Here is a 15,353-nt window from a genome sequence, read left to right as displayed (position 1 = left end):
GCCAAAAAAACAAAAGGCACAACTGTAGAGAGCTGCCCCACAAAGCAACAGCTCCAAAGGAAGCAGAAAAGAGACAAGGTTTTATTTTCACATGCACCTATGGTAACACCAAGACTTGATTATTGTCACGCACTATACATAGGTCTCCCATCCAAATTAACTAGGAGACTCCAATTGGTGCAAAACGCTGTAGCTCAACTGCTATCAGGAGCATGGACATCACCCCCATTCTGCAGTCACTCCATTGGCTACCTATCAGATACCACGCTCAGTTCAAGGTATTGGTTATCACATACAAAGCTCTTCACAGCCTTGGCCTGGCATACCCACGGGACCACCTCCCTTGCTATGTTCCTCCACGGCAGCTTCGCTCATCTGAACAGGGTCTCCTACAAGTGCCACCCTGCACATGGGCGAAATCAACAGCAGCCCACAAATGGGTTTTCTCTGCGGTGGCCCCAACCATGTGGAACAGCCTGCCTGAGAGGGACAGGAGTTTTGTACTGTTGGGAGGGGCTCTCAGATGCTTCACCAATGAGTTGACCATGGACGTCACCACTACGTTGCCTTACATACTACCTGTTCGCTTAAATATGTGCTCCTATGAGCCACTTGTGCTTCATGTGGTCTAATGTCAGCCCTAGAATTGCTTATGTTCTGTTTCAGCATTTCTTCAGCTCTGCACTGGATTCTTACTAATGCTATGTCTTTGTAAACTGTGTTTATTTACCCTATGGCATTGTTTATGAAAATGTCCTCAAAATTGACTGTACTAATCTCACACTGTGTAATCTGCCTTGAGTCTCAGTGAGAAAGGCGGACTATAAATGACATAAATAAATAAAATGTACATACAGCATATGGTAGACATCCTTGGCTAACTTATACAGAAGTTTGTATGTGATAGCGCTCTTTTAAGCCATTTATCTGAATATCATTAAAATGCTTTGCTCCAGCTATGTTCAGATTTCTACTTGGTTCCAGATTTCTGCAATCCAAATCCTATTGCATTATTGGCTGACCCAGCCTGTTGATTATATTGACATATATTGTGTAAAGCCCCCCTTGAGTCTCACCGAGAAACAATAGCAGACTATAATTGACAAAAAAATTCAGTAACTTGTCCTTTTGCTTATCCCTTTCCATTATTTTCTCTTTTTGATTCTGAATGTGCTAATGACAATGTTAGTTCAGTAGATAGATAGGTATTGGAAAACTTTGGACTGCCTCCCGTACATCCATTCCTACATTATGTTTCAAATCAACTTTAATTTGATTTATCTTCAGACATGACACTTTTAAAAAAAAGTTGGACAGAAGAAGCCACGGTGGGGGTGGCAGAAAGTGCCATCAAGTCATAGCTGACTCATGGCGACCCCCTGCGGGGGGGTTTCGAGGCAAGAGCGTAACAGATGTGGTTTGCCCTTATGCACCTATGTATAGATAGCAACCCTGGTCTTCCTTGGAGATCTTCCATCCAATCACGCCTTGCCTCGATTAGGACCAGGGCTTTCTCAGTCCTGGTACAAACCTGGCAGAGTTCTCTGTCGGAAGAGACCTGGATCCAGCAGGATTTATCATCATACTGCTGGGCCTGTAAGACAGTGATGTTCTGCCAGGCATATGGTGGCTGAGGCGGGCGAGCCATCCAACTGGCCTCCTGCCATAGCAGGGTGTACGCCCTCTGGTTTTGCTGCCTCTATCAATTGGCCACCCTGCCCCACAGATTTGTTGATATTGGAAGGTTGAGCAATATGTGCACTGCTGTTTCAATGAATTGTATACTGATGTTTGAATATTTGCATGTTATCCTGTTTGATTTTATTTTTATTTTTGGTTGTAATCTGCTCTGAGCCTGCTTGTGGGGCTAGCGGAATATAAGTCTGATTAAATAAATAATACTTAGCAAGGCTGACCCTACTTAGCCTTCAAGATCTAATGAGATCAGGACCTGGGCTATCCAGGCTAGGGTGGAAAAGGCCATGTTTATAATTAAAACTTAGTATTCGAAGCCCTGGATATGAAATGTGCCTGGTAGCAGAATTAGTGGGCTTAGACGTCACTAACAAGCCAGGTAACTCTTGACCGACAGTTTATTTCCCTAAAGCCATGGTTTTCAACTCCAATACCTAGTTCTCTGGAGGGGCGATGGAGTTCGGAATACCTACCCAAGTTGTACTCTTGAATGACACATCACGAGCACCTTTTCCCAGGTCCGCCACAGGAAAGCACAGAGTACTAACTATCAGACTTGGCTAGGACTTAGGTCCACAAAGCAACCAGCCCAATTAAAAACTCACAGGGTACTACAAGCCAAATTTTAATGTGATAGCCGAGGAGTTGAATTTAAACCCATCCTCCCTTCAATGGAGAAAAAAAGAGAGAGAAGGGGGGGGGGCACAGCAATTCAAACAGAAAGGAGTACATGAGGTGAGGTGGATACAAAGCTGATCTTGACAATTTTCTCCTCAAAGAAGCTTAGGTAGAAGAAATAAGTTCAACAGGGCACCTCCTGAACTCTTTGCAAGCATAATATTTTGCTGTCAAACATTGTCCCCTTCTCTTTAGGCAGAGAGCCAGTTTGGTGTCGTGGTTAAGAGCAGGAGGACTCTAATCTGGAGAGCCAGGTTTGATTCCTCACTCCTCCACTCGAAGCCAGCTGGGTGGCCTTGGGTCAGTCACAGCTTCTAGCTCTCTCAGCCCCACCTGCCTCACAGGGTGCTTTGTTGTGGGGATAATAATGACACACTTTATAAACCACTCCGAGTGGGTGTTAAGTCATCCTGAAGGACAGTATATAAATCTAATATTATTATTATTATAATAAATATGATCAAGGGCAGATATAAAACACAGATGTACCACTATTGTGACTACTTTAGCTCTGAGAAAAATTCATTCAGGTAGGGAGACTTGTGTTATATTTAGCATGCACATCAGTCATGCTGAATCTGAGTCACCCACTCTTTTGGAGGTAATATGTCCAGCCCTCCATCCACAAGAAGAGGGGAACAGGGCAATATGCACAGCAGAAGTGGAGTGGGGCACAGCAGCCTCACTTCTACCATGCAAACAGAACACATCATTGGGAATGTTAGAGAAGCAGATTTCATTATCACAGGGCTAGCAGGTACACGTATTTAGATTATATATACTGTCATACAGGACTATTTGGGGACAATTAAGCTGTCCAATAGTGACAGCACACTGTGCCGGAAGACTTAAAAATCCTATTCAGAGCTGCCGTGGGACCTAGTTCAGCAGATTCTCAACCTATTCAACATTATAGAGTATAGAGGAGTGACTTTTATGCAAGACAGCAGGAGCATATTTTGTTCAAATAATCTTTACTTAGAGGGGGAAAATATACATATCATTTGTCATCCAAGTAAGTTTATGCTTTTTACAAAAAGGTAATAATTTACTATAGTCCAAACATTTGTCCTAAGTTTTTTTTGATAACTGCTAATAAGAGATCAACAAGTCATCAAAGCTCCTGCAGACAGAAGACTGAAATATTTTTTTCTTCTACAACACCAACACTTTGTTTTTTTTTTTTTACACACACATACACAGTTTGGTTCTGAGAACTAGCAAAGCAACACTTGAGATTCACATCTGCAACAGAGGTCCCCCTCAAAAAAAGAAACATAACCAGTCAAGTGCTACAAGTTTGCTTTAAAAAAAATCACCACTGAAAGCAAAGTGAAACTTCTGTAAAAAAATTTTTAAAATGCAACAGGTTTTGAAATGTGTCCCACAGTAGAAGACTCTCCCCTCCCCCACATCAAGTGCTCCAGGTTGAGAAAATCAAGCATCCCAATTCCATTTCTTTGTTGTTGGTCAGTTGAAGATTTCATGGTGCAAACATGCGCACATCCTTCAGCCTCCAGGTCAGGGCAGGAGCACCTAGTTTTGGAAGGGCAGAAACTCCAGAAATGTTTTCTGGTTATCGTATCTGTTCTGAAAATCTACAGTGGCTAGAAGAACTTGTGTAGAGTTTTTAAGCATTTCTGAGATATGCGTGATCTCGCTCCCTCAAAGTCTTCCTTCCAGACAGCTTCAATAATGTTACAGCATCCGGTGCTCCAAGATCATTCACCGGGCCCCCAATGCTTCACATGCTCGAAGAGACTTAGAGCCAAGCTACAAGTGACACCTTACACAGGTTGGACACTCGTCAGCTTCCCTCAAGTTATGATGGGAAACGTAGGCATCCTGGTTTTACAGCTTGGCTCTCCATTCCAGCTGCAAGAACAGGATGCCTACATTTCCCATCAAAACTTGAGGGAAGCTGACGAGTGTCCAGCCTGTGTCAGGCGTCACTTGTAGCTTGGCTCTTATTTGGTCCAGTGTTGCTAACGCTATGGCTTTCTGACCACCCAAGCAGTAAACAAGCACCCTGGTTACACTTGTACATGCAAATATGGATGACGACTATTAAAACACCCATCTCAACGATCTACAAGTTTCCGGGCTAGTGAAGACATGGCCCTGCCCACTAAAAGTTCTCCCATTCATAATCATGGAGAAACGCCTTCATATTCATTTGTGTGCACAGATGTGCTAGTCCCTCTGTTGATGTGAACAGCACAAGACTGCATACTAAAGAGCCCTACATCTGCAGCGGAGCATATGTGGAGAAGGTGCAAGAGATCATTTTCGACTAGGGTATATTTTCAGTCAACAACGAGTAACCAGAGATCACTTCCCCCACCCCCTCGTTTAATCCCCCTGAATGAAGTGAAGTTAAAGTAATCTGCTCGTTGCCTGCCATGCCTGTGTCCTTGACTGCACTAGCATTGAACATGAGAGCGGTTATCGCATCCAGACAGTCGTGCTGATGCTCCGTTCTCCCTGCATCAGAGTTGTCAGCATCATAAAGGAGCCATAGATGGAATATATTAATACGGCCAAGCTTCTTTACTAACACTACCCTGATCTCCAGAAGCAGCTTTAAAACTCTGCTCCGCTGCAATCCTACTGGCTGAGCGTTCTGAATTATTCGTCATGTAGTTTAATGACACTTTAGCTAGAAAAAGAAAAAAAAAGTCTAGCATATTGACTAGCATTTCACACACAGTGGTGATAACACTATAATCTACAAAGTTGGAGCTTATTGCGAGCAGATTTACTGACAAAAGCCATTAAGAGTCTGCTATATTTCACACCACGTTGCTCCCTCCAATGTGAGCCTCAGCAAATTTTCTACATCTACGTCAGAATTTCTTTAGATCAGCCAAGCTAGTCCCAGAATTCTGGAACGTGCAGTCAGTATTTTTACCTAAATGAATCTTCATACGGCACTATCTACATAGCATCCTTTAGCAGCCAATATTTCCTGCCAACTGTAGACTTTATGAATTGAAAACAAAAGCTAAATTTCTGATGTACTGCTGCTCTTTTGAAGAGTAAAGGTTGGAGCTGGTCTTCTAGATGCCTCTGGACAATTAAGTTTTGTTATGAAGACCATGAAGTGGTGTAAACAGGCTAATTGCAAAACCATAGCACATTTTTTAGAAACATACTACTGTGAGCTATTCCAAAGCGCTCTCTATCTAGGGCACATTATAACTGCAATTAGCAAGTTATTACAGGCTTGCATTTCAGGACTTTAGCACCACCGTTAAAACATCACTTACCGCTGGCCTGTCAGAAAGATTTCCTTGACGGATATATTCTATTGCAGCCTCCACAGAGGTCAGACAGTACCCCAGCTCATCCTTTGCAGAGCTGCAAAACCTGAAGTTCTTGATGTAGCTCAAGTTGGCCATCCTAGGTAGACAAAGCACTGTAAACCTTCCCAAAAGAACTTTAACAGAGAGATCACTTTGCATTTATGTCTAAAATTGATTTTCCATGATGAAATGTAGAAGCAGAAGAAACAAGTCAAGCTTCCAAGGCAGCTTAAAAATTGACGAATGCTGGCCAGTGACCACCAATTAACAAGCAAGTTTCCAGCCAATGGAGTTCTTGGCTAATGGCTTTCAAGGGTATGGAATGGCAGGGTCGCCATCCAGATTCCAAGATCATTCAGAATAGTTATATACCCCATAAACCATATGGGCCAAAGATACCATTACATTGCAAAACACCAATTCTGGATGTGCCAGCGTAGCCCTACACCTGACAATGTGCATCTTGCCATCCCCCCTGCCCCCCCATCACCAAAACTGGAAATGGCATCCCTGCAGACTGCAGGGACCAAAAAAATTACAATTCTTTTGAAAACCACAATTCAGAATGTGGAAGACAGAGGGTAGTAAAAAGTTTGGGTGCAAGGCGAAAAGAATTATATTTTTGCCCCCATCCAGGGACCGTTCTTATTGCAAATATCTGCCCATCTATGAAGGCACAACACATGCACCCACACAGATTAAAATCAGGTCTATGTTATAACTGGAATCCAAGAACATAAACCCATTCTTTGTATGCATGTAATTCCTAGAAACAGTACTTTAGTAATACACCAGTTATGCTGCATGCTTTAAGACTGTGTGTTTCTGTTTTCACTATATCGGGAAGTAAAGTCATAATAAGGTCTGCTTTGTAACAACCGTTTACCACTCGCACCCCTTCCATTTCAGATGTGGACAAAAATCTATGTTGTCCAAGGAGACAGCTCTAAAGAAAGAAAAACCTGTCTTGTGCCAATAGAACCAAACAAACCTGTAAACTTTTTGTACCTGGAAGGTGCTAATGTTAGAGCCGGTGTAAAGATGTCACTTTGACCTTTACAGATGCACATTTAATTTATTTATTTCATTTATAGCCCACCTTTCTCACTGTGACTCAAGGCGGATTACACAAGACCCATACAGAAATGAACAACTACACTATAAACCATTGCTGGCAGCATTAGTCAGCTACATAATCATGTCAATGATACATACTGCCAAGGAAACACGTTTCATGGACATCGACTTTAACACTAAGTTGCAACATCTGACCACAATTCCATTATTGAAATCTGAACAATTAGTGCTTTGTTCAGAGCTTAGGGCCACGCTGCAGGGATTGTGTGTCAGTGGGTGAGGTTACAGTTCTTTTTCAGTTCATACCTACTCCATTAATTTAAACCAAAATGAAAAAGAAATCAGATCCTACATGCATCTTATTCTATTACTTTGAGAACATTCCTAAGGATATCCTGGTTGCAAGAGCAGATCCCCCCCCCCTCTGCAAAACCATTGCTGGGGGTTGGCGACTTCAAGGGGAAGTGCAGCGAAGAAGGAAATCTGGCAAGATCAACCCACTTCCTTTTTCCATCAGTATAACATCTGCAGATCAGGTTATAGTCTAGTAAGTTCATCAGCTGGCACAGATGAGAATGAAGTCAGTTTCTCAGAGATTTCATGCCACAAAACTGCTATAATTAATAGAGTTGGTAGGGAAGTATTTTACGGGAAATAGAAACATGTACTACATACCAGTTTGGAATCTCGGTTTTTACAAGTAAATACAGCAAAACTGAGAGGAGGTCATCTGCACACATGGTCTCCATGTTAACTGAAGAAGGGGGGAAAAAAAGGTTCACCATACAAGTCGACGAGTTGTGTTAGGACAGAGCAATTCAAAGTATAATCCAGATATATAATTCAGATACAGCCTTCGCTCCAAGCTGTTCTATGCAGTATAAGTAACCTGAGAAACAGAGTCCTGCATAGTGAGGGATAGGTTCAGCAATAGGACGACTGGATCTAGACTCCAGTTGCTTATGGTAATAAGGACAGGTTCTGTTAGCAACCAGAGTATGCAGAACTCTATTTTGCTAAAATATGATTCTTTAATCCTGACCAGTGTTGTTCTACCCATCATAATTTGGGGATGCCGTTCCTTTGCTAAACCCATCAAAAAAGGTACAAAAAATGCTTAACGCCTTGAACTTTACACCCATATTCTCAGTCATGTCAAAAATCAAATCCTTCTGCCAACCGGTCCACCAAAAATTAGTTAGGAAGTCTGCACTTCAGTCAGTGGGAAAGTCTACCATTATCTTCCAACTACCTGTGGAATACCAGAATGAACTGCTTCTACTTTGGCCACTCCTTACGAGTCAAATATATAATGCTGCAAAAGTGCAGAACATTTCCTCCCCTAGAAGCATGGGCCAGTGGCTCTGCAAACATTTCAGAAACATTTAAGACAATCTGAAAAGAATTGCCTGGAGGATTATGAAGGCACCTTCCTGGAAAGAGAAGCCTCCTTTAGACCCGATGCAGTGCTTGTCTACTACCATAATAATCTTTGAATAAATGACTGACTCTGTATTTTATCCAAAACACTGGTGCATCTTTTCTTTCTATACTAAAGTGTCTTAGCATGTTAGTATAGAAGTTTGTGGTGTACCAATGAAGAAAAGAGCATGCACCCTGCACTTTCATGAGAGATCTGGTATCTTACATATTTAAAAGACAACTTTTCAGCAACCAGTTTAAAATCCTATATAAAATGCTACATTCTCAAATGCAGAACAGCTGCTAAATATAATGCTGAGTTCAGGATTCCACTACATGAAAGACCTTGGCGCTTATCTTAAAGCCAGTTCACAAGCACATTTGGTTCCAAAAAGATATACTTAAAGGGCCATGGGCAACGGCTAGTTAATCTCTGAAGTCAAAAGAGCCACTGTACAAGATTTCTAATGGCCAGGGGAAGGGGAGGGGCTTCCTTTAGTGTGAATAGCAGAAACCAGATTTCTGCATATATTCTTCCTAAATATAACTTACACATGACTTCATAAAACACTAGCAATCTTAGTCAATTAGAAGCTTGAAACAGTGACCCCTGCTTAACCGAACAGATTTTTTTTTAAAGGGAGCAAGAGGCATTATTTCAGACATATTCCCCAGCATGCCAGAAGAGACAATGTTTTAAAGACAAAATACGTCTTTTTTGTTTAGCTATCTCACTTTATTCATATACAAGTGTGTATGTAAACTTAAAATTCATCAGCAAACGAATGTTTGTAGGACAGCTCTAATGATTCCCAGTTTCATTGTGCCTTTTCCCCTTTATATGAACCACTTCTTTGCAGCACTTCCTAGACTGCAGCAAAATACTGGATTAACTAGTGCTTGTACAGCTGTCTCTACTTTACACTTCTCGCCTCAGCATTTGTGAGCTGTAGGAGGAAGCTCAGCACAAGCACAACCTTCTTCCTAGCCAAATATTTAAGATGTTTTGGTTCAAGGTAAGTTCAAATGACAATAAGCAAAAAGCATCTGAAACGTTTCATTCTGAGAAGTAGATGGAGAGTGCTTTCAAGCACAGCGAGGCGATCATGTACCATTTCATCGCCATGGTTACCAACCTCTTTGACTTGGAGACTGCATTATGATTTGCACCACTTTTCGTAGACAGAGGAGCTTCTGTTGTGGAGAGGTACACTTATTCAGCTGGCCCAATTCTCGCTTGGCACGTGGTATGTTGAAGCTGGAAAGCAGGTTGTCAAAAGGAAAAAAGATGGTACAAAGATTCAGAAGGCATAACCATTGGAGATCTGCTTATACTTTTTGACATCATATTCCAGGTCATGGGACGTTTGCGTTCTGAATTTTCGCCAAGCTTGCTTTAAGACTGAGCTCCAATAAAAGTACAGCTCTGGTGTTACTTGAACTATAAACTTGAAGAATGAATTATAGTATACACTTGAAAATGCTACACGCATCAAGATTATGCACTTGTGAGCAACTGCTGCCACGATCTCTTCTATCTGCTACTGCAGCAGATATGTTCCCTTTTAGGCTCAAGGCAGACAGCAGGTAGGTCGAATCAGACCTTCATAAATAAGTGTACTGTTTGCTAAGCTGCCTTCTCCTGTGAAGACAACTGAGGTACATGTACTGTGATCCCCAAACCAGAATGTTTGTTCTTGAGAATGGAATACAAAGTATGAGAATAGCCAGAATCTCTTTGAAAGAGAAACAGGTTTGTGGGCTGGCTGCCCTGGCCTGAGTCTTACCTATTTCCCAGACAATTAATGCAGGGTGGAAAGGCCTTCAAAGGAGGCAGGTGTGTCTTAGCTCACCTGAATTCAGGCTTGACGCCAAGATCTTTCTGCTGCAAATCCTGCAAACTTCTTGTAATTTTGTTGAAAGCTGCATCCTAGTGAATGAAGAAAGAGAAAGCCATTTTAGACTGCTAGATGCTTCTTGAGACTTTTTGTACTTTTTTCTCCAGTACAACTACTGTTAAAGACATACACAAAGTCTCTTGGGTAGGAATGTTCCTCATACTACACAGCTGGTTCCTGGCCCCAAAGAGGTCCATCTTGCCTCAACCAGGACCCGGGCCTTTTTGGCCCTGGCCCGAACCTAGTGGAACTCATCCGTGACAGGAGTCCAGCAGGATTTGTTATCATTCTGCCCAGGCCTGTAAGACTGAGGTGTTCCACCAGACCTTTGGTGGTTGAAGCAAACGGGTCTCCTATTTGGCTTCCTACTGAGGGGGAAAGGGCATACCCTCCCAGTTTTTGCTTTTCTCATCTGTTGATTGCCATCGGTCACTGTGGGCCCAAAATGACTCTATGAGGGTTTGTGCAATGTGTGCTGCTGAGGATGGGCTGTGAAACTGCATCTGCTCTTTTTTTGCTACCAGTTTATCTTTGTGTCTTAAACTGATGTGATCCACTCTGAGCCTGCTTGTGGGGAGAGTGGACTACAAATTTAGTAACAAATAAAAATAACATGTACATTTTTAAGGAAAAAGCCTTCCCTCCTTGGAATCATATGTCCCTTGACATACCACAATACAAGGTGCATTTTATCTTCTGGTGCTGGAGAGCAAAAGCAAAATGACTTTTAGGACAGACTCTCGGTCCAGTGACTGACAGAAGATGCCTACCTCGCTCGCCTCAATGGTTCCCACGTATTTAAAGATCAGGTCATAAAGAGCATGGTGGACATACATCTGAGGGGGAAACATTAAAAAATGTTAGATACTTATCTGCACCCTTCATGTAGGAAGTTCAGGGTTGTAATGGCTCTTCCCACTTTTTTTTAAAAGGTACATTAAGTCAAGCAATAGCAAATGGCTCAACAACATTATTTCATTGGATTTCTATTCCACCCTCCCAACAAGCGGGCTCAGGGTAGATTACATCATTTAAAACAATAATAATAATAAATACAGTGCTCCATAAAATCCATAAAGATTTTAGTTAATTAACATAATAGAAAAAATATCAAAATGGCAGCAACCACAATATAGCTATTTGCTTAGCTTCACTTGGATAAAAACCCATAGGCAATACTGGTGTAATTTCCAGGTGCAATTAAACTGTTAAAACAGGGTGGTGGTAAACATCTCATGGGGAGGGATTATATCATTAATCCACTCCCTCCTCCTACATGGCCGGTGGGGCACTAGCCCAGCCTCAGCCATATGTCTGGGGAAGCATTTATCTTACAGGCTCAGCGGAAAAGGAGGCCAAAGTTCAAATAACAACTGTGCTTATATACAGTCTTCTAGAGAGATTAGTGCCCCACTCAGAGCTCTGAACAAAGTCAGTGTTATTATTATCTTCACAATACAGTTAGGGATCTGGGGCTGAGAGGAGTGGCTTACTCAAGGCCACCTGCAGAGCTCATGGCAGTCGTGGGATTCGATCCAGCAGACTGTTGATTTGGAACCTAACCACTTAACTACTACAGCTGGGGATCTGGGGCTGAGAAGAGTGGCTTAGTCAAGGCCACCTGCAGAGCTCTTGGCAGTAGTGGGATTCAAAGTGCCAAATCACCTTGGCTGTAAAGTTTTCTAAGCCCAACACTTCAGGCACTACACTACAACTGTTGTTATGCCAGGGAATTCTGTAATATCCTCTAAAAGCCTCAGTACTTACTTCCACAGCTTGTTTCATCAGATTCATCTGATGCTCCTGCTTTGCAAGCATCCTCTTAAATATGAAAAGAAGAAAGCAACATTAAGCACACGCTGTCAAAGCAAAGGGCAGCAACTTACTGTATATATATAAAAATAAGTCAACACTCACAAGGTGGGAGTCTCTCAGTAACTGCTGGATGCATTTGGTGTAGAGTGCATTCAAAGAATCCTGAAAGACAAAAGAACATTGTATTCCTCATAACAAGCTTATCAAGAGGAAGTTTGAAAAAGAAACAAAATCATCAAGCGTATAACAAAAGGGATTAGAATAAACCTGCCTCTTGAACTGGGTGTACTGACTGCACATTCCTTGAAAAGCCAGAGATTCTAATCTCCACCTCTAGACGTTTTAGTTCACGTGGCCACAGAGTGTATTTGCAGTGATTAAAAAATTTCTGGCCTTGATCCAGATATTTCCCTCTGCTAGATATTGGAGAGGGATCTCTCCTACAGCATGAGAGCTGGTGGGATATAGTGGTTAGAGTGTCAGTCCAGGAACCGGCAGACTCAAGTTCGAATCCCCATCCCACCATGGAAATTTGCTGGGTGGCCTTGGGCCCATCAATCTCGGCCTCACAAGGCTGTTGTATGGATAAAATGGAGGATAATGACATAAGCTACTATGAGTCCCCACTGAGGAGAAAAGCAAAGTGAAGATGGAGTAAATAAATAAACTCTCCAACAGAGGAAGTATTTCATGATTATTGTAATTACTCAAGCTATCCACTACATTTTTATCCCAGTCTTCTTCAGAGGAACTTAAGAGTGTTCCCATCCTACATTTTACCCTCACAACCCCTGTAACGAAATGGTTACCAAGGATGAGATGAGTGCTGGTTGCAGTTGATCTGTCTTAAGAAAAGGGGAATGTTCCCCATGAGGTTTGGTGGGCTGTGGGGCCAGGGAGAGGCCTGCAGGAGTCTTGGTGTGGGATGCCCTTCTTCCTGGACTACAACTCCCAGCTGCCCCGGGGCCAAGAAAGTGCGGGAAAAATAAGGGGTGGGGCGTGAATAGATAGACTCAGCCGATCCTGAGGAGAAAAAAGAGTCGCCCTCTTGGTTGGAGAAGGAGAGGCTCCTGCTGCTGGGTGAAACCCGGTTGCCTGGGCCCTAAATGTGGAGGGCCTGGGAGGCAGCAGAAAGGAGTGAAAGGGGGAACCTTCCCTGAGACCACCAACCCCCTTAAGGTAGAGTAGGGAACAGTGTGGTAGGGAAAGCAGACGGCGGTTCTCTTCTGTTTGATTTTCTGCCCTAGGGGTTCTGAAAAGGGGGGGGTCTATACCTAAGTGTTGTGCCTCTACCTGCTTTGTATATAGTGCTCTGTATATAGTTATTACATTATACCTTTTGAATATAAAGAACCTTGTGGTGCTCTGACTACGTAACCTCCCCCCACTTGGCATGCTACAAGAAAGGAGGGAGCCCGGGAGAAACTGATCAGGCTAGACCTTGGTGGGTTGCCAATTCTCCAGGGCCCAACTGAAGATCGGGTAATTCACTTCCCAGTACGGAAATTCAGCCGGAGGGGTCTCACTGCCCCTCAGTCAGGCAGTGTACAAATCATTGAGTGGTGGCAGCGACGGAGAGTGTGAGCCACGCCCACCACGGACGGTGGGAGGCGGATAGCGGGGCTAGACTGAGAGCCACTGCCTGTGCCGCCACAACCCCTGTGAGGTAGATTAGGCTGAGAGTGTAGGACTGGGCCAATGTGACATAGTGAGCTTTGTAGCCAAGGTGGGATTGGAACACAACATTTTCCAGTCCTGATCAAAACCTGCAGCCATTACACCATACCAGCCATTCAGAATTTATACTAGATCCACAGTCACACCATTTTCATGATAAAATATCATCCATGGACAGTCTGGCGAAGAAAAACTTAAAACCATACAATCCAGGCAAAATCAGGAGTTGAAATACTGACTATGTAGTGCCGCAGACATTTCCTGTCATGCTCCTTGAAAGTCCTGTGGAAAGATGCAATTGCTTTGTCAAACTTCTCAGTATGCCTTCCCAAGAACTCCTTCACATCTTCAATAGTTTTCAGGGAATAGGAATTTGATGGCGTCAAGGATTCTTCTGAAATGGAAGGCCAGCGTACAGAAAAGTCATCAATTACTGCTCGAATTGGCAAGACACAAAACGGTTTTTATAGAAACTAGACACACAACAGACAAAATATTCAGTTTTAAGGATTCCTGTACTGATGAACGAATGGGGGGGGGGGCGCTTCCTGGTCTCCAACAGTGAAGCTTGCTATGAAATTTCTCCCACCTTAAGCCAGCTGCTAGAATGAACCAAGTTTTTATCATTCCCATGGTCCGCAAGTTGTTTCCCACACTCCCTTTAGAGATTAATAAGACTCCCATATCACGCCATAAATAGTAGATTTTTAAAAGGATTGACCAAGACACTGGTGTCACAACGCACCTACGCTTTCATTTTTTTCTAAAGAATGTGCTATGCATAGGATGCTAAAGCTCTCCTCTTGCTCGTTGTAGAATGTTTCCTCAAAGAGAACAGGTACTGAGCGACGATGATTAAAGCCAGTCCCAAGTACAATCAAGTTTCCTTGTATGAAGATTTCCTACAAGAAGACAGGAGAAACAAAGAAAAGCATTTTACTGTTTTTGTGTATAACACAACAGGTATTGCCAGTACTTAAACGCAGGGCTTTTTTTTTTCAGCTGAAACGCGGTGGAACAGAATTCCGGAACCCCTTGAAAATGGTCACATGGCTGGTGGCCCCGCCCCCTGATCTCCAGACAGAGGGGTGTTTAGATTGCCCTCTGTGCTGCTCGGCGGCGTGGAGGGCAATCTAAACTCCCCTCTGTCTGGAGATGAGGGGGCGGGGCCACCAGCCATGTGACCATTTTCTCTGAGGGCAACCTACTGAGTTCCACCACCTCTTTTCCCAGAAAAAAACCCCTGCTTAAACATAAGCAGTGTCCAGGTTATCTAGATTCAGAAACCTCCAAATGTATTCTTCACCCATCGATATGGCATTGTAACTGATATCTTGCAATGTTTGAAAGAAGAAAGTTTCATAAAGGTTTTAGGGTAGAAATCATTCGTTTTTCCTCCTGGGGCTCTTGAATTATTACTCCTGGTCTGGGTGTTATTTACTCCTGGATGTTATTTACTGTTCATTTATTCACTGATGTTAGTGAAGTCGCATCAGACCAACTGGGCTGAGGCATCTGCCATTATCAGTGCAGGATTCACTAACAACACCATGATTAACTTCTACATACCTTTCCATTTAAAGTTTGGAAGTTTTCTTCCACAGGTTTGAGAACATAAGAGTCAAACTGGCAAGTGGAGAGGATGCTGCTCGAAAGGCTTCCTCTGCATGGTACTAGGACCTAGAGAAGCAGTAAAGGCACAGTCAGGGGGCACAGATCCATATTTTGCTAGGGCACACTGTTAAGATTAAGTGCACTCAGTTTTGAGCCGGTATGCCAGCAATCT

General features: G+C 42.9%; 1 protein-coding gene across 1 annotated transcript in view; it reads right to left on the bottom strand.

The window, feature by feature from the left end:
* Positions 1-15,353, bottom strand: part of ANKRD27 (ankyrin repeat domain 27) — a 58,954-nt gene that overhangs the window by 37,361 nt on the left and 6,240 nt on the right. The window contains exons 3-12 of the mRNA XM_055000748.1: positions 15,137-15,247; positions 14,313-14,469; positions 13,807-13,961; positions 11,993-12,052; positions 11,843-11,896; positions 10,846-10,911; positions 10,031-10,107; positions 9,314-9,435; positions 7,431-7,509; positions 5,643-5,775 (exon numbers count right to left, since the gene is read on the bottom strand). Coding sequence (XP_054856723.1) covers positions 5,643-5,775; positions 7,431-7,509; positions 9,314-9,435; positions 10,031-10,107; positions 10,846-10,911; positions 11,843-11,896; positions 11,993-12,052; positions 13,807-13,961; positions 14,313-14,469; positions 15,137-15,247 — 1,014 coding nt within the window. The remainder of the gene's footprint in view (positions 1-5,642; positions 5,776-7,430; positions 7,510-9,313; positions 9,436-10,030; positions 10,108-10,845; positions 10,912-11,842; positions 11,897-11,992; positions 12,053-13,806; positions 13,962-14,312; positions 14,470-15,136; positions 15,248-15,353) is intronic.

This window comes from Eublepharis macularius, chromosome 16 (genome assembly GCF_028583425.1).
Source record: "Eublepharis macularius isolate TG4126 chromosome 16, MPM_Emac_v1.0, whole genome shotgun sequence".
NCBI lineage: Eukaryota > Metazoa > Chordata > Lepidosauria > Squamata > Eublepharidae > Eublepharis > Eublepharis macularius.
The sequence above is the reverse complement of the archived record's forward strand: the minus strand, read 5'-3'. Positions and strand labels throughout refer to the sequence as shown.